Genomic DNA, 24508 nt, shown 5'->3' on the forward strand with positions numbered 1-24508 from the left:
AAGCAGAGGTAAGCTTAGAAGGGAAAGTTCAGGGTTTTTCAAAGATCACAGGAATTTTATAAGAACCGGATAGAGCCTGAAGGGTCCGGAAGAGCTTCCACAGGAAGAATGGTTCTGAGTTGGACCTAAAATTTTCTGTTGTAAATCCTGTGAAACCAGGCTGTAGAGAACCCTGGATAAAATATTCTAAGCAAAGGGAGCAGCATGGACAAAGCCCCTGAGAAGGGAAGGAACATGACCAATTTGAAAAAATGTAAGCAGCTCACTGTAGCTGAGGCACAGAGAGATAGTGAAAAGAGTAAGGCAGGGCCAGACCACAGAAGCCCTCCACAGCAGCTAACTTTTCCCAGCTGGTAAGGCCAACTTTCAATAGCCATGGGCCAGAACAGTCACATGGCAGTCAAAGCCTAGAGAACTAACAACTGAATAATGACACAATAAACTGTAAACCAGAAAAATGGATGTAAATAAACTTACCCTGAATAAGGAATGCACTTTCAAGCTGCTCTAGAACTTTTAAACTTACAATGTTAGGCCATGTACTTTCAAACACTATAATCAGCTAAATACATAAAATAGTTGCTGTCTAAAATATCTGCATGTCCACAGAAAGCAAAACACATAAATCCCTTGACTTTAATATGTAATATGACAAGACTAAGTCAACTGAAAAGTGTTTAAGTTTGTCAGAAAAATTTCATATCCATATTTTATTTAATGCAAAAAACATAAATGTTACTCAAGGTCCTAGTCTGGAGAAAAAAACTACTCCCATAATCTTTCAATGACTGTAATTAGCCAAATTTTCTTTATTCCAACTTAGATTTTCTTATAGATATAATTTTCCACATAGATAAGAGTTAAAATCCGTGTTTTAATATTTTTTTAAATAAAAAGTTAAAAGACATCAAGTATTCCTTTTGCAGTGTTTTTATTTATCCTTGTAGATATGCAATTATCATAATTTACAGGGCATTTTTAGTAATTAATTGGACTATAAGAAAAACCGTACAGAAAGTTTGTACCACAAAATTATGTCCCTAAGGGATTAGGGTCCTCAGTAACAGAGAAATAAAGAAGCTCAAAAGGGTCACTGCTCAGCAACCTCTGGTAACTAAAGACAGCAGAACACAATCTGCTATTTGTGGAAATGAGACTTCCTAAAAATATCTTTCAAATATTCCCTATTACAAAAGGGAATGCCTATTAAAATGCCATTGTTTATTCTATATAAAATATCCTTTCTAATCCCTCAAAAGCTTTTTTTTTTGCTTTAAGATTAAAGGCCACATCCCTAAGATACACTTTGTGAAAATTATCTCAATACAAGATCCAAAGATTTCCATTATCTACTGTCCTTACTCAAAATCACCTGCAGGTACCAGATGCAATTTTCTAAACTTCATCATTGATGAGCCTATTCCAAAGCAGAATTCTTCAGCAATACAGAAGACACAGGCTAAAATAGTCCTCACAGTTATATTTTAAAATAGATATATTCAAAATATAAATATAATAATTCTCCAGACCATTATTTTTCCTAATGACTAAACTCTAAATTAAAAGAAAAAAAAAATTGGAGGTTTTCAAACCAATGATGTGTGCAGCCCATTCTCATGACACAGTCATTTAAACTTCTCACCTGCAAAATACGATGCAATACATTATCAAAAAAGGGAGGGAAAAAACCATGAAACCCCATTATTATAAAATGAAAACCATAACCACTATAAAACATGCAGTGCCAAATATTAAGTTACACATTTTTCTGGATAATCTTTTCACTCCTCTTGATCTTAAAAGTAATAGAGGATCGACTTAGAAAATTTGGAAAATACAGAAACGCCAAGAAAAAAATAAACTCTTCTAGCCCTACCATTCAAATGGAATTGTTAATATTGGGGATTTTTCTTTCAGCATTTTTTCTATTATATATAAGTAATGGATTTAAGAAATACACATGCCTACATACTTTTTCTTGAATAAAATTGGGATATTATATTTGCATTTTTACCTTTTGTTTACTTAACACATGGCATGTTGAGTATCTCTGACTTCAAAAATCCTCCTTAAACATGATTTTAACAACATTTGTTTATAGTAGAATTACTATGTGAAAAGGGAATTTGAGATGGCCAAGAATCAAGCCCCAGAAAACACAGCCTTGTTCTACCAGATTTTAACCTACTCAAAATTCATAAAACTTACAGTCAGGTGGTATATATTTACAAATAAATTTTTTAAATCATAAAAAATACAATGTTTAAAAAACTAGAAATAACAACAAGATATAGAATCACTACTGTGCTTTAGCATGCACTCATGGAAAAAATTAATTTAACTTAAACCCCACACTATATACTTTAATCTGTTCCAAGTGAGTCAGAGAACACATAATGGCATGTTAGTACCAGGAGAAAATAAAAGATTATCTCAACCAGTTAAGAAAAAGAAAATACGAGAAAGAATGGAAGGGTGAGCCCAGCACAGGAAGTCAGGACAAAGACCTTTCCTCCAATAAATTACAAATGCTGCAGGTCTCTCTCTCTCTCCTCTCAGAAGGCAAGTTAAAGCCCAATTTGTTCTTTATCTCCTTCATTTTAACCTTTGATATCCACCCTTTAAAATTTTTCTAACACAAAGAAAAATTATGCTACAGTAGTTCCAGAGATAATTGTTCGCTCTTAAAATTTAAGAAAAAGATTAATTTCTTAAATGTCTAAACCCAATATCTTGAAATAAAATGCTACTGTTTTAAGATTTTCATAATAAAGACAAATTTTCTTTCTTTCAATACTTACTCTGCATGAGAAAGTTTTATTTCTTCCCTTTGTCTTGCAGAATAATTTAGGTTCCCACCTAAAATAGAAATAAGCATAGAATCTTTTCAACACAACTATCGTAAGAAAAATTCAAACATGCACATGCGTACACACACACATACAAATGCCTTTAAGTAACAGAAGAGGCTATGGAAGGTGAGAAAGAAATAGTTTATCTCCTGGAAACTTCCCAAGGGGGAAAAAATGTTTTTTAAGAATCATTATATGATACAAATAATCATTCCTTAATGTTAGCATTTTTTTAAAAAATTTGGACTTATGTATTGCTCGAGGTTTTGTTCTTTGGGACACTGTATCAGTATTCAATAATAGGGAAAATTAAGAGGCATTAAAGTAAATGACCTAAAATTATTTAAACAGCATATGTATTCATCTAAATACATGACAACCCTTAGGGGCAAGCCAGTTTAGAAAAATTAATAAAGGTAATATCAAAATCTTATAAATAACAAAAAAAAGCAAAAATAAATGTAGTAGATATTAGCAAACGAAAAAAATCTATAATTTCTCATTCTATATTAAACACTTTCAACCTTAAAATGCAAATTGCAGCTATACATATGTTTACTTCTCATTTTTTAAAAATATAAGACAATAACATAGGAAGGGCTTTAGGTTACTTCTTTAGAAGTCATACTAATATGACCTTCTGCTAATATAAAAAGAATATCTAAAATTTTATATTACAAAACTTAAATTGAACTGGCCAGAAAGAACATGACAATGATTTTAACAAATGGGAAGGTCCAAAATACATAATTATATGCTATGAAGTAAAATGTGTTTCATCACTATGAACAGAATGTTATTACATGAAATAAAGCCTCTCCTGGATGGAGACAATCCAGGAGCCCCAAAAGATGATCCACTGTGGGCTTCCCTGGTGGCGCAGTCATTAAGAATCTGCCTGCCAATGCAGGGGACACGGGCTTGAGCCTTGTTCCGGGAAGATCTCACATGCCACGGAGCAACTACGCCCGTGTGCCACAACTACTGAGTCTGCACTCTAGAGCCCGTGAGCCACAACTACTGAGCCTGTGTGCTGCAACTACTGAAGCCCACATGCCTAGAGTCCATGCCCCACAACAAGAGAAGCCACCACAATGAGAAGCCCACACCACAACAAAGAGAAGCCCACACCACAACAAAGAGTAGCCCCCACTCGCCACAACTACAGAAAGCCTGCATGCAGCAGCAAAGACCCAATGCAGCCAAAAATAAAATAAATTAAATTAAATTATATTAAATTAAAAAAAAAAAAGATGATCCACTGTGGTTTAAGAAGCAAATACCTGAACTTCTACTTACCTTGGGCACGATTCACCAAGTAGAGTAAGACCACAGATAAAAGTGAGACTGGAAATGAAAAAAACATAGGTCCTTAAAAACATGTACTTTTTCCCAATGATTCCTATGTAATCATAATTACAAAGTAAAGCTTAGAAAATCAAATCTTTATTAACTAGCATTTAAAAATGAAAATACTCTTCACATTACTTTCCAAAAAGCCCTAAGTTACACACCATTTTCTCCATGAGAAATATATTTTTAAAACCTGAGCCCAGGGATGGCAGGGATAGAAAAAGAGAAACTGAGACCCCCCTGCCCCCAGGAGAAGGGGCCAACCCACCCACCCATCATTTCTCTTTCCTCTCCCTTTGTAATGTTGGTAGTTCCCAGCACTTTCCCCAAACCCTGCCAGCTGCTAGACTGTTTATGTTTTTACAGAGAGCCAAATAGAAGTAATCCTTTGGGGGTTTTAGGTCTGAAAACACCATGTTCATTTTACAAATTAACCAAATATTAAAATGTGGTCATTAAACTCCCAGAAACCCAGACCAGTAAAGGCCTCAGAAAGTCAGGTACTTGGTTTTTCACTTTAACAAGTGTGGCACACACTTAACTTACTTTAATACGTCAACAAAAACGTTCTTAAATGGAGTGGTGTTTGGTTTGAGAACCAAATTTATAAGGAACCGTTGACTGAGATTAAACCACACATTGCAGCATAAAAATAGACAAAAACACTTTCACAACCTAGTACTATGAATTCGTATATGGCCCACTATTTAAGAATATATTTTTAAAATTTGATGTGCTAATTTCTAAAACTATGAGATAATAAAATGCATTCAGGCTATTATTCTAAGCAGTCATCTGCAAATACCACACCTCAAGTATAGACAGTCTTTATTCCTGTAAATGAAAATGAAGTCAGATAAAATCATTACTCAGGCTTGCCATTTTAAACACAATTTATCAAAGTATAAAAGACATGTAATATGCTATGTGAACATTTTTTTTCAGATGAACACAATTGATGTGTAAGGCGAACACAGTGAAAAAATACTGATTTATTTTTGTAGTTTTCAGCAGTTTCCTAATGCTTCCTATTTTTAACCAATGAATCATTACAGGTAAAAATTAAATAACAGGACTAAGAATAAAAACAATTCAAAATAGGCTAATGAATAAACAATGAGCGCTCGCACCTAAGCCACACTAATGTCCACACATTCACACCAGGGACATACTCAGGACCCTTCAAATGGTTCCACTCTAAAGAGGAAAGTGTTTTTTAACAGCCATAAATATTTATAAAACAGACAAGATGAGTATGGGACCTGGGTGGCCTGTTCTGTATGGCTTTTTTCACTAAGGATGTTTTTAATGTTCACTGATATTGTAACATGTATCCATAACTACATTCTTTTTTCCATTATAATTAAAAATACATAACATGACATTTACCATTAAAAAAAATAAATATTTAAAACAGAATATAGAGCAGATTCCATTGCTGCCTTTAAGAACAGGAATCTCCTGAAAAATTCCTGTGAATCTTCAGAAAACTAAAAAGTCATCAGCTGAGAAACTGATGCACAGGCTAAGAATTAGGCAAATCTGAATGATACATCTTAGGGATTTGGTTTAAAAAAGGGGAAAAAAGAACAATAACAACAAAAACCTAAAAGTATAAATGAGAACATTCTGCTGCATATTAAAAGAAACTAAATGTTGCCAGGTGGCGCACTTACAAGAAACACAGGCAATGAAGAAAACTTCTAAAAACAGATATCCCCAAGTATCCAATATCATGCCAGCAATGATGGAAATGACTGCCAACCCAAGATTCTGAATGGACTGCATGCTACAATTTAAGAAATTAAAAAAAACCAAACATTTCAATTCTAAAGTCTTCACACACAGAGTACCAATTCACTATAAATATTAGTATCTATAAACCACATACTATTAGTGTTAAGAGGGTTTTCAACCAGGAATGACCTGATTAGATTTGTTTCTTTAATCCCATGACTGTTTCCACTACTAAACTTTAGGCTCAAAGGCAAGGGAGTTTGCCTTAGCAAGTACAGTCTGAACTCAACACCTTCCTGCTGAATGAATCCAAGGGCTAAGTGAATACCAACCAGAGATGTGGTTTCCCTGTTCAGCCTTTTGTGCTAGAGATTGGAACTCAACTTCTCACTGAGAAGCCCTCAGATAAACGGGCGGTGGGATGGTCACGTCAGCAATGACCTCTCATGGGGTAGCTTATCTCCAGCTCTCTTGCTGGAGGCTCGGAGCATTTTTTTTGCCACAATAATAATACAAATAGATTAACTGATTTTCTGGTTATTTCCAGGTTCAGAGCTGTCCCAAAAGCCTGAAGATGACTAGATTCAGGAGACCTGGAGTTTTATAAGATAATTAAATTGACACAGCAGAGAAAGACATTATATGATCCACAGTGCAAACACTTACAAGCCATATGCAGTTCCCAGTTGATGTTCGGGAACTACAAACGCCACCATTGGCCACAATGCACAGGCAAGCAATGAGTAGGAGAGTCCCAGGAGACACTATAGAAAGCAATATGGAAAAGAGTACAGAAGTCTTATATTTACCAAAAGGTGATTTTCTTTTGATGCAGATTAGCAAGAGTGACATAATAACTAATATATGAATATCCATGCAAATTGTGTTGCAAAATAATTAGGCTAAAAACTCATATTCAACACAAAATGGTCTTGGGCCTCTCTAACAGTATCCCCCTAGGGACAAGATACACTCAACACTGTCTTAACCATTTTATATTATATGAATACATAACTGGCTGGGCCCAGGGTGTAGTCAAAGACCAAACAAGAAAATAAAGCCAATTTGCAAAAAGCCATTACCAATGTTTCAGGCAAGCTGATTTCCCAGTATTCATTAAGAATTACAAATTAAGCAATCAAGGTAACATCATGCCAACAGTCCATTATCTTACTTCTGGGTCATCACCACCCAACTGGAGAGCCAAGCAGAGGACCAACAACAACCACTGCTTGATAAACATCACCTAATGCTAACTTTTTCTTCAATTAAAGAAGAAACCTTATGATTTAAGTTAAAATAAGATCATTTATCAGATTGGCAACAATTAAAATAATGCCAACGTCTAACAGTGGCAAGGATACTAAAAAACAAACACATTCATGTATTATTGGTAAAGCTATAAATGGGTAGAAAGTTATTAGAGGAGAGGTTTCACAGTATCTATCAAAATGTTAACTGTGCAAAGCCTCTGCTCTAGCATTTCTACTTCTAGGAATCTGTCCTAGAGAATTCTAACGAAGTGCACAAATATGTATGTTCAAGATATTCTTTTATTAACAGGTAAGAAATGCCAGCACTTTGGCCTGTGGTCTTAAAAATGACATTCTGAAGAACAATTACAAAAACTTGATGAATTCATTATTACTTTTTGACCTACTAAGAGTCAAAGACAAAAGAACGCAAAATCATGGATACTGGGTTGACACGTTTTTGCCACCTATGATGGAATGACTTCTTTTAATGAAGTACTGAAAAATAAACGGAACTAATAAGCTTTTGGCTTTTATAAGACTATTTTATTTCAAATTCTATAGCAGCATTGAGGGTACTATTATATAGGCCAAATGAAATCAAAAACATCTTACGCATTAATGATTAATATTTATATACTTTAAAAATAGCTATTCTGTAGAAACGGAAACTGTCATTGTTTTTCCCACTGTCACAAGCAATACTATCAGAAGAGCTGAGCGCTGGCTTCTGATACGTGCTGTACAGAGTCCTCCCTGAAGCCCTGAGCCCCCCAGGTGTTCGCAGCGACTTTACCATAGCAATCCAAGGGTTCCACAGAGTGAAGGCCAGCATCACGTGGGAAGCAAGAGTGGTCACCACTGCACACAGAACCCAGATGATGTTCCTTCCCGTTTTATCCACCAGAAGCCCAAATATTGGGGACATGGGAGCTGATATTACATATACAATACTGTCCAAAAAATATAAAAGATATTTAATAAAATATATCGCAGGAAAAAAAAATTAAAAATCCAGAAAGTCCTAAATCCTAAAATGATTAGGTAAAGCAAACCCTAGCTCATTTAATTTAACATCCTTCTAAAATGGTCAGCAGTAAATAGAAATATAAAGATATAAACAGTGGTCCAAGACTTCTTTGGTTTTCCCTTAATGCAAAGATGGTCATTCAGGATCAAAACCCAAGACAGACTTTGTTTCACACTGTAGATGTTAGTTCACATACGTCTTTTCTGTCTCTTATAACATCGGGTTATAATTAAAGACCCACACTAAGCACACAGTAAGCACTTACAGAATTAATGGAATACCTGTTAATAGCACTCGCTGCCTGGGAGGAGAATCCAAATTTCTCTATAAAGAAAACTCTAAAATAAAAAGAGAGAGGAAAAAAAACAGACACTTTAGAAAGAACTATTCTGTTTTTTAAAAATAAAGGCAAAATAAAACTGAATAAAAATAAGTTTAGTCAACTTTCCCTTCTTTATACAGTTTTCCCACCTTATTTGATATCCATCTTCAAGCAACTGGCTAAAGGTTTAGTATTTACGTAAGTACTTCACCAACTAAATAAAATATATCGATACCTATTTTTTCCTCTTTTACGTGTACAGCAAACAATACACACAAATTTTCAGAAACCCAAATGCATTACTACAAGGAATTAAGATGGCTTCTTTTCCTTAAAAGCAATACTGGACAGGTTCTTTGCTAAATAATGCATAAGGTTCTTGTCTCAAACTGTAAAATGACAGCCTGAATTTAAAGGTTATACTTATGAAGATGCATCTCAACAAACACACTCACACTCACACACTGCTCTGTTTAAGTAGCTGCCCATGAAAATGGAGAGAAGGTAGAAGATAAAGCAAAGAAGAATTTGATTTAAACCCTGAATTTGAGTCTGGCAGAAACGCAGTCCTAACAAATGGAGATATGCCCTGTCACTATGAGCTAGTGCACTGTCTCCATTCTCAATAAGAGGCTTCCTAACAAATAAAGAGGAAATAAAAAAGAATACAAATCCAAAACCAAGCATTAAAGTAAATCAATATTATGTATCAAAAACTGTTTTAGGTATTTCTTCAAAAACCTAAATCAAGTATTAAACCAACACTAAACCTTAAGCTAAGAAAATCAGTTGTGTCCCAGGATGTAAAACAATTCCTGTGAAAATACAAACCATAACAGAGAAGCAAAATTTATACCTTAAAAAATTACATTTATGTGACTGAATTCTCATCATAATTTAGCCAACAAAAATGGAATGCTTGGGGCTTCCCTGGTGGCGCAGTGGTTGAGAGTCCACCTGCCGATGCAGGGGACACGGGTTCGTGCCCCGGTCCAGGAGGATCCCACATGTTGCGGAGCGGCTGGTCCCGTGAGCCATGGCCGCTGAGCCTGCGCATCCAGAACCTGTGCTCCGCAACGGGAGAGGCCACAACAGTGAGAGGCCCGCGTACCGCAAAAAAAAAAAAAAAAAAAAGGGGAATGCTAGAGAATACTCACTTCCCAAGTCCAATGAAAGGGAACACAGCAACATAATAGCCGACACAGATGATAAATATGAGCCACAGGGGGAAGGAGAAGTCCTTCACATCAGTTAACTTGATAACTTCACCTAACAGAAGAAAGGGAAGATGCTGTCAGTGTAATTTTGCATTTCTAAGTCAAGATTATTTTTCTTTTATCATGTGATCAACCTTTGCAATTCAGTTAAAAAATACTTTTCTCAGTAAATCACTAGAACATAGTTTCTCGGATAACCTACAAAGACAACAGAAAATGCAAAATCTAAGATTAGTATCTACCTTCTTTCTCTCTTCCAGAAACGCTCATCACTTTGCAAATATACAAAGTACAATCAAGAATGTAAATTCTGCCAAAACCCTTAAGGGGAAAAAAAAAAGTATCCAAAAATTTAGACAAGTGGAAATAGATTTTGAAATAAAAGATTTAAATAAACTATACGCCCATATAAAATTAAAAAAAATTTTTAAGTGGAAAAAAAAGATTTACTAAACATGTATTAAGCCTCACTGGGTTTACAACACTACATTAGGAATTTACCTCATTGTAAATTATCTAAAAAAGGCCATAATTCCTAAAAGCCTAACTTTTTCTTGCATTTAGACTAACCTGTTTTTCCTTGTTCTTTATGAAGGATTCGTTCTGCTCTCTGATCCAAGTAAGCAAGGGCCAAGGCACAGACTAGTGAAAGAATACATGTTATACCCCCTATAATAAAAAAAAAGAGAGAGATTTTAAAAAGAGAACCAAAATGGAGGTTCCTAAAAGGTAGCACATTACATTAACAGCAAAATACTTAGCAACTTAAAGGGATGGCATCTAGACACATAAATGAAAAGCCTACAATTACTAAATCAGGACAGAAGGAAAGGAAGTGCATTGGGAAGCACTCAACGAACAGCAGTCGCTATTACTATTGTATATTATTTCCCGGTAGAAGGTTGGAGATTAGAGGGGAAAGACTAGAACAAACTAGTCTAGTCTTATAATCAGAATATAGACTGAAGAAAGCTGATGACCAGCTAGCAAATTAGTCCTAATTTCTTAATTCAGTCTAAGCACCAATTATTGATGGATGCCAGGGGGAACAAACCGTAAAAGCAAAGTCTGATTCTGTGATCATCTCATGTTCCCTCTGATTCCTTCCCAAGTCTAACTCTTGCTCCTACCCTGTGGCAGCCCCAAGGGCCCCAATCCTCCCACAGCACAGCCCACTCACTCTCCTTCAGGTATCCAGCATTACTCACTAATGCTGACCTCGTATCATTAAAGTGAATCAGGATAAACAGTGAATAAAGTGTACACTTCTCAAAATTTTTAATAAAAAGAAGCTTAGTAAAGTAAATGAAATCTTTAATTGGCTGACATAATATGACATAATATGAAAAACTGCAAAGAGTCGGTAGACGTGGGTTCTGCTTCTGGCAGTAACAAGCTGATTGATCTTGGGCAAGGAATTTAACCTCTCTGGGCTTCAATTTTCCAAAATGTAAAATCAGAGGCTTTGATCTGATGGCACAGATCTTTTCTGGCTCTGAAATTCTCTAAAATTCTCAAATTCTCCACTGTGGAGAGAACTGGAAGGAATACTGAAGAGAATCTGAAAGTAAGAAAGAGGTTATAAGTGGCAAAGGATTTAATAGGGAGGGGGAGAAAGAAGGGGTCTCTAGACACAAGTTGCCCATCTAGGACTACCTCTCACTGTCCTCCCTTTACCAGCCTGTACCAAGGAATACAAGGAATAAAAGACGGCACAGAACCTTCAACCCAGCACCCACAGGTCTCCCTAGGGCTCCGCAAGCAGCTCTCCACATCCTGTGGGGCTCAGTTAGACAAATTCACTGCTCAGAGAAGAAGCACAGGTAGTAAATCCAGAGAGCATCATCCGCTTCTCAGTGACCCACCCAGCAACCAGCAGAACCCAGCTTTAGTCAACAGAACTTAGGGTCACAAGGAGCCTATACAGTTTTAGTCCAACACCCACAATTTTACAGAGAAGAAAACTGAGACACAGAGGTTAACTTCCTGTCCAAAATGAGCCAGGACCAGAACCTAGACTCCCGGCTCCCAACTTGGTGGGTTTCCCATCACATCCTATCACCTCTGACTTCTATAAAATCTAAGCTCCATAAGCACATGAAATGAATTTGATCAAAAGGAAACAATTCTCCCTTCTGCTACAGACTATTAATGAACATCTTAGAGGTACAACCTCCCTGACTGTTTTCAGAGTTCTCACATACACTCTCATTTGCTCATCACAACAAAACCGAAGCACAGCGACCTCCCTGGTGGTCCAGTGGTTAAGAATCCACTTTCCCATGCAAGGGACACAGGTTCAATCCCTGGCAGGGCAACTAAGCCCGTGTGCAGCAACTACTGAGCCCGTGCATCACAACTAAAGAGCCCACACGCTCTGGAGCCCATGCGCCACAACTACAGAGCCCACGCACTCTGGAACACACGTGCCATGACTAGAGAGCCCATGCGCCGCAACTACTGAGCTTGCACGCTCTGGAGCCCACCACAACTAGAGAGAAGCCCACGTACCACAACTAAGACCCGATGCGGCCAAAAATAAAATAAATAAATATTTTTTAAAATCTATCCTTATTTTAAAAAAAAAGAAAAGAAAAAAAAAAAAACCTGAAGCACACATGGCGGTACAAGATCGTTATTTTAAGAATGTGGAAATAAAAACACAAATGGGGTGAATGATTGCCACTATGTTCACTGTGTCTAATTAGGTCCAAGAACTAGTGAACTGTACAGGCAAAACTATAACCAAGTGGTCTAAGCCCAATTCCCGTGTTCTTTCCTCTCTGTCACACCATTTCCTATGACAAGCTTTCAGGACAGATAAAAGGTGGGACTTCAGGATTCACTAACCGATCATAAGTGTGACCCCAAGGGTTGTGTGACCAGCAGAACCCAACGAAGCTTCAACCTTAGAATACAGCCATCCCATGAGGTTCATGTTTACTGTACTTCCCTGAAAGAGAAGGAAAAAAAATCAACATAATTTTCATTTCTATCTGCTCAGAGAAAAAGGATGTCAGTTAGCTTAGAGAAATAGGTATGATAGGGTTCAGATTAAACAACAGATAATTTTTTAAAAAAACACTACAAGGAAAGAGCTAACAACCTAGGATAAAGCCACAGGTAAGATTACCACACAAAAATGCCAATTTATAGAAAATGCTAGCATTCAAAACAGCACAGTACATCTAGATCTTCCTAGTAGCCTAAACAAAAATGAAACACAAGTTATAAAATTCACAGGGTACCCAAGACAAAAATAAACTTTGGCTCATAAAAAGCACAGCTTTTCCTGACCCTGACATCTGAAAAAAAAAAAATCATCCTCTGATCGTCCTTTAGAAGACAGTAATAGTACTACTTCCATTCATTTATTCTTTCATTTAGCAGTTATTGAACCCTGATTACATGCCTGTCACTGTTCTAGTTACTGGGAATAAAATAAAGAACAAAACAGAAAAATTTCCAGCTCTCATAGAGAGCAACCCTATTTTAGTGGGGTAGAAAAGGTAAAATATACAGTATATGAAACAGCAATGAGTGCTTCTAAAAAATAAGGAAAAAAAATAAAGCATAGGGGCTTCCCTGGTGGCGCAGTGGTTGAGAGTCCACCTGCTGATGCAGGGGACACGGGTTCGTGCCCTGGTTCGGGAAGATCCCACATGCCGCGGAGCAGCTGGGCCCGTGAGCCATGGCCACTGAGCCTGCACGTCCGGAGCCTGTGCTCCGCAACAGGAGAGGCCACAGCAGTGAGAGTCCTGTGTATCACAAAAAATAAAATTAAAAAAAAATAAAGCATAGAAGGAGAATAAAAAGGGGTAGAGACCTTGCTGAAAATGTGACTCTGGGTTAAGAACTTGAAGGAAGCTAGGAGGCTACCCGGAAGAACAGCACAGCACTCCAGGCAGAAGGAATAGCCAGTGCACAGGCCCCGAGAGGGAGGCTGCCCGGCGTGCCCAAGGCAAGGAGTGTAGAGACTAGAACAGTGTCAATGAAGAAGGGAGAGGATGAGACGAGGTCCCCAGAGAGGAACTGGTGGGAAGGCGAGCTATTGGTAATAAGAACTTCTGGCTTTTACTCTGCGTGAAATGGGAAGCCATTGGGGTTCTGAGCAGAGCAGTGGCACAATCCCTTACGTTTTAAAAGACTCACTCTGGCTGCTATATCCAAAGCAGACTGTAAGTGAGGACGGTGCAGAAGCAAGGACATCGGCTGGGGGCGGCTGCAATAATGCAGAACAGAAACGATAGGTCTTGGACTGGGGAGACTGGCAGTGGGCACAGTGGGAAGTGGTCAGAATACGGACATACTCTGGTGGTAGAGCTAACAGGATTTGCCAATGGAAAATATGTGGAGAGTGTGGGGTTAGGGATGGGGATAAGGAGTGGTTCAGGGTGACATCAAAGTTTTTGCCTGAGCACCTGGAAGAACAGAGCTGCTCATAACTGAAGATGAGAAAACTTCAGCATGAGCTGGTTTGGAGGACAGTAGGTGAAACATTAAGAGCTGGGCTTTGGCTGTGTTGAGTTTGATACGCCTACTAGACATCCAAGTGGAAACGTCAAGGAGGAAGCTGCACATACGGGTGTGGAATTCAGGGGAAAGGCCTGGACAATATAACTTCAGGAGCAAAGACACACTATTTAAAACTTCAAAACTAGATAAGATTACCAAGGAAGTGAGTGTCAAAAGAAATGAGAGGGTGTCCAATGACCAAACCTACATTTACAGGTTGAAAAGACTGAGGTGGAACCAGCAAAAGAGGTAGAAGGAGGAGATAGAAGGGCAAGAGGAAAATTATGAGACTGTGGAGTCCTAGAACCCAAGAGAAGAAATCAAGGAAAGGGGAGTGTCAACTGTGCTAAACGCTACTGATAAGAAGAGCGAGAAATGAACATGTCCTCAACCATATTCCCACAGCAAATACAGCAGTAAATCGCTCATGGCTATTTCTCACAAAATGTTAGCCAGTAGCATTATTCAGATGCTCATCTGAATAAGGTATAAATGGAGACCTGCTGGAAACGTTCCTCAAAATCAGCAAAAATACAAGCCCCTCAAACACATATTGTCTTAATAACCCTTTAATTCTAAAATGTCTAACATGACCTGGCTTAGCAAGTACTCAATAAATATTTGTTGAAATAAGGAGTTTTTAAAAGTAACAAATTACAGAGGAAAATCAAAAGAGTGCTGGACTTCCAACCTCCAGCTAAAACAGGAATAATAAGAAAAGTGAAAAGTCCACTGCCTGAATGATAACAGTCCAAGGGTCTAAAATCAGACAAACTCACAGCTCAGCCAACAAAAAAATCACGGCGAGGTAAAGCCAAAACCTCTATGATCATTCTGAGTATGTGCAGGGCCAAGAGAAGCACAAAAAAGACTGAACCTCCATCTACCCCAAGAACTCTGTAATGGAGTCCTTTGGTCTCCTGCGTGCATCTCACAAGGACCCTCAATACACCAACCAGATCAGAGATGAGCCACCCTGGCTGACGGAGAGGTGGCTGCCTGAGATCTGGCTCCCTCCACCTCCTCCTCAGGTCCCCCCACCATTCCCATAACCTCCACCCCGCATCCTAGAAGCCCCTGAGATTCCTTTCTAGAAACTTAGGGCTCCTCGGGACTCAGCTGAATGGATTATAACTAGTTTGTGACCACACAGAAAAGAACGTGAAGATCACTAGTAACCACAATGGCGTCACTGAGAATGAGTCTTGCTCAACTGCTCCTATTTCCTTCTTTCAGAAGTTATTAGACGATGAGATCCACCAGCTGCCACAGACGTGTCTTGACTTGCACAAGATACATAAGGAAGTACCAGGAATGTCCTTGTGGATAAAATTTAGAAAATGTGGAAAACCACACTAGTTATCAAAGAATTACAAATTAAAATAATGTTTAGGTGTTTCCTATCAAATTGATAAAATGACTTTTTAAAAGTATTATCAAAGCTACAATAAAAAGGATCCTCTCATATCTCACAGATGGAGATGTAAACATCTCTGAGAGGAAAAAGCAGAAATATGTCTCAACAGTCCTAAGAAACCCTAACAAACCCTCTGACTCAGTGATAATTCCATTCCTAGCAACCTAGCCTCAGGAAATAATCAGAGATGCAGACAAGTTTTGGAGTGTTGCACAACAGCTCTATTTATAATACTGGAAAATTAGAAAGAGCCTGCATGTACAAAAATATATAAATGTTATATATGTATGACATATGTATGTGTTATATATTTCATAAGATGAAATATTACATTAAAAATAGTTCATTTGTACTGGATATTTTTGTATTGGATTTCTTCCCTCAAGCCTATGTTCCAAGCATTTTCATGCCATTTACAGTCTTTAAAACCTTGATTTTTAATGGCAAGGATCTTTTTAAAAACCTCTATTCACGGGAGTTCATGAAGGAAAAAACCTAACGGGGTTTGGGATGGCCAAAACACCTTCCAGGTTGCATTTATAATAGCATAATGTTGTTCCCCTGGGTACCCTCTGCCAGATCCCCTATCATGAAACACCCGATCACTTCCAGGTTCCAAATGCTGCTGAGGAGTACTGACCACCTGTGATGAAGTCCAGAGAGGCGGGAGCACCACAGTCAGGGAGCTGAAACCCATGTCATGTGGCTTAGACAAGCACAGGAAATGAGCATGTCTGACCAAGACCTTCAGAGTTGTCTTCATAAGCAAAGTGCTGTTGCACAGCAGAGAAAATAAACACTCACTAGAGGGCAAAAGTCGGAACAATCACTAAAAGCTACTTGTACAAGCAGATCTCATCTCTATGGGAGATTGAGCTTCACAGAGTTAATTGTAGTAGATGAGCTGTCCCATCACACAGCGAGCTTCTAATCACTAGAAATGTGCGAGCAGAACCTGGATGACCATATGTAAAGACTTTCATTGCAGGAACGCCGAAAATGGGTAAAGAAATTAGACAACAAAATCTGTATGATCCATCCCAATGCTCAGGTTCTCTGAACTAACAAATGCTCAATTAGCCATTTTAGACTGTTTCCTAAGTGAAATAAGGTTAGAAATGCCTTAATTAAAGTCAGGTAAATGGGGGCTTCCCTGGTGGCGCAGTGGTTGAGAATCTGCCTCCCGATGCAAGGGACACGGGTTCGAGCCCTGGTCTGGGAAGATCCCACATGCCGCGGAGCAACTAGGCCCGTGAGCCACAACTACTGAGCCTGCGCGTCTGGAGCCTGTGCTCCACAACAAGAGAGGCCGTGAGAGTGAGAGGCCCGCGCACCGCGATGAAGAGTGGCCCCCGCTTGCCACAACTAGAGAAAGCCCTCGCACAGAAACGAAGACCCAACACAGCAAAAATAAATAAATAAATATTTTTAAAAAAGTCAGGTAAATGGTATACTATGGTCTAGAAAAATATATAAAAAATCAATACCTAACTTATACACAAACACATTTCATCCTGTAATCTTTAAGAGATAACTACAACATTCAATCTTTTGCTTCCCATTTGGCTTCATTATCTGTGTCATACTTACAATTCTAGCCATGCTAAGCTGGAGTCCAAACACCAAGTTTAATTCTTTGCCTTTAAACCAACTCACAGCATATGTATTCTGGGCAACTGCTAAGGACTCCCCACCAATCCTAAAATAAGGAAAGAAAAGTCACAGTTTTTAAAGAATATCCCAGTTGGCAAAGCAGCAGGTGTAAAATTTTGACACCCCTCCCATCAAGAGGTGGGGTCTGTGTCCCCTCCCCTGAATCTAAGTGGGCTTGTGACTGCTTCAACCAGCAGAATGTGGTGGAGGCAGGGTTGTGTGATCCCAAGGCTGGGTTATAAAAGGTGAGATCTGCCTTTCCATTCAAACATTCACACTTAGAACCCTGAGCCACCTTGTAAGAAGTCCAACTACCCCGAGTTCGCCACACTATGAGAAAGCTAAGAGAGGTCCTGTTTAGGTGCTCCAGCCAGCAGTGCCAGCCTCCAAGTCATCCCAGCTCAGGCTCCAGACATCAGGTGCACAGACACACTGTGCACGCTGTACCCTGTCCAAATTCCTGACCCGCAAATCCCACAGTGTAAGGGTTGTTTTATACTGCTAAGTGTGGGTAATTTAATATACTGCAATGACAACCACGACCAGCAATAAAAGGAGTTTGAGCTACCACATCACCATCTATGCTATATAAAATGTTCATGTGGGGAGAGCGGTCCGTACTTGTGAAAACACAAAAATTCACACTTTTCAGGCCAGTATCTTCCATATTTGACATTCTCCTACTTCCCGGATTTTAATTTTCCTTCTGTAAGTTCTACACATTGACCTTTATGTAGGAGCTTCCTCTCCCCTGCATCCTAACACTGAGTCCTCCTTATCACTGTCCTCGTCCAAAAATATTTCCCCTCTTCTACTAATCCAAATCCTATACTGATGTCAAGGCTCACTTCATCCACAAGGCCATTTCTGACCACACTGAATCCCTTTCATATGTTTATATACTTTTTTTTCCCTTCTTTCTCACTTAGAGCACTTTTGGGGGTGTGTCACCTATGTCTACATGTCCCTGGTACCTGTAAAAAGCATGAGTAAGTTATGTCATCTGCATCCCTCTGGGCAGGAAGCCCAAGGCTGAACTCAGAATGGGCTTACTGAATAGACACTGAAATTCATTAAGAGCAGTTAGTCTTCTGGTAATTTACTCCTTCAAGCCTCTTCAACACGGTTCAAAAGGACCTACACATACCCGCTAAGAAGCAGCAAGATGTCCATTAATCACCAACCTAGAAAATGATGGTCTATGCTTTTCTAAATGAGGTTTAAATCACAGTCTTCAATACTACAGAAAAGCAAAACACTTAAGAAAAATATCATTTCTGAAGAACTATTTAATATTCAAACCCTACACAGAGTTAACTATGACCCCTCAAAATTGTTGCTTACTTTATGGGAAAATTAAGACAACCATTGAACAATCTTACAAATATAGCTAGATTTCAAGGATTTGAAGTAATTCTCCAGAAGATACAACAATATATTTTTTTGTAAATCTTTAATAAATTGACAGATGAACACTAAAACAGTAATATGTTGGGATAAGTGAAATCATGCATAACTTACCCAAACACAAACCTTCCAAATTCCATCAGCCAAAAAGCACGAAATAGTCCACCCAGAGCAAAAATAACCTGTTAATGTAGAATATAATGTAAGATCAAAGAAAAAGTAAATTCAAGGAATCTAAGAGAAATAAGTGACTTATGATGAAACAACCTCTACAATGATTTTAATATTCCTTCTTAGTAAATCTGTGAAATTTAAGTATCAAGGTTCATCTGTCTCAAGGCTTAAAATGCATTACTATGCATTATGTTACACGGGCATTTGTGAGCCCTGCTTAATTAAGTCAGGCATTCACTAAACACGTCTTTGCTGGTGGAATGAGACAAGAATTCAAGAGTCACTGTCACAATGAATCAATGAACGTTTTGTCTTTTCTTACCTGTCCAACGCAAACAAAGCAACTAAAAATAATGGTGCCCCATCTGTTAGAGAAAGAGAGAGAATGAAGGAAGAGTATATCACCAAGTCCTTCTTGGGTTTCTCTGACCCCTCTGCATTCCCTCCAGAGAAAGGGGTCAGCCTCTGAAGTCAGCAGCCTTCCTAGGCTGCATGGTGACCTACAGAAGTCTTGACTTCCAAGGAGATTCCAGAGGCTTTAGTGATGGCATACGCTTGTTTAAGCCATTATCATATCTTAACAGCTTATTAAATAATCTTCAAGAAGTTCCCAGGGTTCCCATTTAAAAATGGACATTCTTATAAAATTTTTATTGAGTTTAGGATTGACTCCAGGGAATTCTAGATTAAGTAATTTTAAGTGGTTATAATTCTTGATAACTAAAAACTATCTTTAAAAGGAAAAATAGCAACCATGCTAACACACTTATAAATCTGCCTACTCTAGTATCCCACACTCTGAATAGCTCATTAATGTTTCCCCAGAGTAGTAAAATACCAGTATCAGGAGAGTTCTTAAAGATCCTATGAGTAAACCATTCTTCTGAAACTCAAACCCCTCCAAAGATCCTTGTGAAATGGTCATACCAGAGTCTCCTGAATGTTCTCTAGCACTGGAAAACTCACTGTGGTCCCAAGGCAACTCACAGCCCCACCTGTCACCCTGATCAAGCAAAGTTTCCATCATACTAAGTGGAATCTGGCTCCCTGAATTTCAAACTTACTCTACCCCTTTAGACCAAGCAAATTAAATTTAAGTCCTCCTTTATACACTCTTCAAAATGTTTAAAAGTTAGTCCCCAAATTTAAACACTTACAGTTTCTTCAATTCTTTTCCACCAAACATGGTTGGAAAACCCCTTGTCGTTTTGCCCTCTGCCTTCCGAAAATATTCCCAGACTACAACCCTCCTAAAGGCTCCACTAAAGAGCACACACACAATCAATCATTAGGATGAAAATTGACAGAGCTTATAATGTATGCCTTCCTCAGCTAAGAGGAGTGGTCACAAAACGTTTGATGCCTAAAGAAAGGCAAAAGAGAAAATCTCATTAGGGTTGGGAGAGGTAAACACTAACTACATGCCAAATACTGTCCTTCCATCTCTCTCAGTCCTTATAACCACCTTGCAAGGCAGGAATTACTATCTATATTTTACCAGTGAGGAGACTGAAGATCAGGAAGCTAGGAACAGCTCAAGAGAGCTAGGAAGTTGAGCAAGTGGCAGCAAAAGGATTCAGACCTTGGTTTGCTGATTCCAAGTGAGGGCATAATTTACCTTTAGATAACTGAGCTACCATATTCCCTGAGCAGCATTTACCTTAACTGAAATACCAACCAAGTTTCGAACCAATTCCAGGGGCTTCCCTGGTGGTGCAGTGGTTAAGAATCTGCCTGCGAATGCAGGGAACGTGGGTTTCACCCATGATCGGGGAAGATCCCACATGCTGCAGAGCAACTAAGCCCGTGCGCCACAACTACTGAAGCCCACGTGCCTAGAGACCATGCTCAGCAACAAGAGGAGCCACCGCAATGAGAAGCCCACACACCACAACGAAGAGTAGCCCCCGCTCTCCACAACTAGAAAGCCCACGCAGCAACAAAGACCCAACGCAGCCAAAAATAAATAAATTTATTTTTTAAAAAATTCTGGAGATATAAAAATCACACACACACAAAAACTAATGCAGATTATCGCAGTCAATACACAAGTTTATTCAGTTCTTTCTAGAAATACTTAATCTAGTTCTGTGTTTTCTTAATAATCGTATTTACCCATAAGTCAGATTTTTCCCAAGCTTACCGTATTCCAAATACGCGGTCTACCAAAAAGCCACCAAAGAAACACAAAACTACATTGGGCCAAGAATACCAGGCATACAGCAGCATGAATTTCGTGGTATTCACCTGCATATCCTATACGGAAAGAAAACAAAACTATTTTTTTCCAGTTAAGTTTAGCAACTAACAAATCAAAACATTCTTTCTGGAAGGGCAGGCGTTTCTTAATCATTTGCAGTTGCTAAGTGCTTTGAGACTCTCATGACAGCTATGGCCGCTACCCCAGAAAAATGGTCACACCGAGGAACTTCCTGAGTGTGCAGTCATTTCAGAGGCTTCGTGGAGTTCAGGATCAATCAGCTCTTCCACTACTGGGACCCCTTCTGTCTGCATCTGCCTGTGTCTTCTACATTTTATTCCCCATGTACAACCTGCTGTGGAGTTCTATACCCACATGAAAAAGGGCCATCTTAGCTTATCCCTTCCCCTCCACTAATTCCTATCTTCCTTCCCTTTCATTCTAGAATGTGAAGGGCCAATCTATGTATTTCTTCCTATCCAAAGGTGAAAAAACTTACAAAGGAAAAAAAACTATCTAAAAACACAAGAAACTGTAAATATCAAATATATTTTTATAAAGCCAGACTAAAAATACTGACATGGACAATCCTCTGGAATCAGTAGCCGCATTTTAAAAATGAAATAACAACAGAAACATATTTAAGAAAGCAAAATGCTATCCTACCAAATCATTTGTCATTCCAATGATTACACAATGAGAGAAATGCAAACAAAAATCTGCCAAAATACTTTCTGGCAATACTGTAGAAACAGCAATTACTTATCTAAGATGTGAAATGATATCAAGTCACAAGTGCTATGAATGAATTTTTTGTGGCCATTCATTCCAACTCAAGAATACTCCTTGCCCACACAAATTTGGTGATAATGGATGTTAAAATGGATTCATTAGACAATGTTTCAGACCGGGCAACCTGAGAGCTGATGATGCCTCAACAGTATACCTGTTCCAGAGCCAACAAAAGAAACAAAGGTGAAAAGTCAACTTACCCGTTTAACCTGAGTCTGAAGGGCAGCAGGATTATCATAGCAAAAATAGCTGCCTAGAAAAAGAAAAGGCAATTTTCTTTTAAGTAATAATACTTTCCATATAAAAGTTTCAAGCTGCAATTACTACTCAAATGCTGATTTTAAATGTCTATACTGGGGGCTCGAAGACTGACACTGGAACCTTTTTTGGACCACTTCCTTGTCCACCAATATTCTCTAAATTGCAGCCAAATAATCCACAGAAAACATGCCAAGTTATTTACAAATTATGAGCCTGCATACACAGCCAATACTGGGAACCTGGATTAAGAAGTTAATCAACAACTAACTGTTCTTCCACCTTACTTTCATCATGTTTTGTATGTCTATTATTTTATTAGCACCTTCATGAAACAGCTATATTTTCCTTAAAGCTACCAAAATGCACATACACTAAAAATTTCAAAAACATCCTCAGCAGTTTCCTAGTAGTGTTACCTAAAGCCACCACTTATCTTGAGAGCAGAGGAATGGAGTTTAACTATTCTGACTAAACCTGTTTTTAGAACAAGAACTCTTAATTCTACAAACAGCATACCCAAGATCAAATAATTTAGCAAATACAGTGCCAGGAATGAAGAAAAATATAACAAGAATTCTAAAGGGTTAAATTAAAACATAATAATAACGTCTTTTGGAGGGTAAGAAAGAGAAGTGGAGAGAGGTTGGACATTCATGCACTCAGAGTTATTTTTACAGTAATAAAATCGACAGATTTTCTTATAGGCACAGGATAACGCTGCCTCCATTTTTCCACAAACTCTGTCTAGAAGTATACATTAGAAGCCACCAGTTCAAAAGAAAGAAAACTGTCATTAGAAAGGTATGACTCTGGCTTCTGAAACCCACCCAGGTAACCATAATTTACTAAAAATAAATTGCTTAAGTACGTGGTATTTTAAGTGTTTCGTGTGTTCTTGTTTTTTGTTCCTCAACTCAGCAATTTATGATTCCTGCTTTAATCACTGTCAGGGATACCAATCTCAGGCTTTAAAGCTAATGAATGGGCACCATCTTTCCACAAAGTGAGAAGAGGGGGAACAAAAAGAGATGCAAAGAAAGTAAAGCCCAAAGCATCCTGCATGCCTACTTATATATTCCAGCAGTAGCATAAAGTAAGCCACCATCATGTTCCTAAATCTGTTGATTCCACCAATTCCAGCCAGCCCACGAAAAACACATTACTACTTTCATACCAAACTGATATTGACATTAGAATGTTGCTGAATAAATTAGTTGCTGGAATATAATAGGGAAGTATTTTAAAAATTATCTCCAGAAACTGCTTTCGGAGTCATCAAATTTCATGACTGAAACCAAACACCACAAGTCCAATCCAGTTATGACTGCTTCCCATTGGCAGAGCGGGAGTACAAGAACACATCTACTCACTGAAGCTATCAAGACACACTCATACGTTTTACCAAAGAGGGCGAGAAACATATAAATAACTGCCAACAAATTATTCAGAAAATTTTAAAGTATGTGTGGGGTTTCTTTGGGGGGAGGGGGCCAGTTAAATCTTTCTGAATTCCTTCTGAACAAAGTGTCATGAGAGGGTTACCAAGGGGGGAAGGGGGGAGTGGGACGAACTGGGAGATTGGGATTGACACATATACAGTACTATGAATAAAAGAGATAACTAATGAGAACCTACTGTATAGCACAGGGAACTCTACTCAATGATCTGTCGTGACCTAAATGGGAAGGAAATCTTAAAAAGAGTGGCTATATGCATACGTATAACTGATTCACTTCTCTGTACGGCAGAAACGAATACAACATTGTAAAGCAACTACACTCCAATAAAAAATTTTTTTAAAAAAGGATAAAAAGAAAGTGTCATGAGAGGAACCTTGACGATCTAGGAATTTCTCCGTATCTGTGGCCCCAGGGACCAAGCTGCTAGCCTTTGAGACTTCTTGGAAGCAAAGGAGTGGGACGAAACTCGCCCAGCTCAGTCCCCTGACCCCCACCTTCGGGACGCTGAATAGCTAGCAACGTCCACAGGCTTGGATGGGGTCGCGAAAGGAAAAGAAGGGAAGCCCAGGAGCTGAAGCAAGAAGCTTCCCTGAGGCTGCGTGGCACCTAGGAGCTCAGTGCAGCTCCGAGAGAAAGTCGGGAATTCCTTATTATCAACCCCACCCCACCAGGCCAGCCGGCTCACCGAAACCAAGGAAGCACATCAGCAACAGCACCAAAAGCCGGTGCGCCAGGCGACTGGGGTCGCAGAGGGCCGGCAGCGCCCCGGGTGCAGGAGGGGTAACGGGGGCGCCTCTGCCGGCCTCGTTGGGGCCGCCGGGCAGCAGCGCCCTCGTTTCTTCTTCCTCCTCCTCCATCGGGCCGA

At 38.8% G+C, this 24508-nt stretch overlaps 1 protein-coding gene across 2 annotated transcripts; it reads right to left on the reverse strand.

Moving 5' to 3' along the window:
- Positions 1–2797: 2797 nt before the first annotated feature.
- Positions 2798–24508, reverse strand: MFSD1 (major facilitator superfamily domain containing 1; the record flags this gene model as incomplete). 2 transcript variants are annotated; one of them, XM_079705391.1, is made up of 15 exons in its annotated part: positions 24329–24508; positions 22123–22175; positions 21074–21186; positions 19253–19295; positions 18871–18938; positions 17287–17395; positions 12615–12717; positions 10335–10433; positions 9705–9816; positions 8507–8563; positions 7992–8148; positions 6609–6706; positions 5882–5994; positions 4152–4199; positions 2798–2859 (listed from the first exon to the last, which is right to left on the reverse strand). In XM_079705391.1, exons 1-15 carry the CDS (start codon positions 24498–24500, stop codon positions 2798–2800), a joined length of 1407 nt encoding a protein of 468 aa, XP_079561517.1. In that variant the 5' UTR covers positions 24501–24508. The 2 variants fall into 2 exon arrangements, with proteins under 2 accessions (XP_079561517.1, XP_079561518.1); XM_079705392.1 differs by lacking the exon at positions 21074–21186 and having other exon boundaries at positions 22123–22171.

The sequence above is a fragment of the Hyperoodon ampullatus genome, assembly GCF_949752795.1.
Source record: "Hyperoodon ampullatus genome assembly, chromosome: 5".
In the NCBI taxonomy this organism is placed as follows: domain Eukaryota; kingdom Metazoa; phylum Chordata; class Mammalia; order Artiodactyla; family Ziphiidae; genus Hyperoodon; species Hyperoodon ampullatus.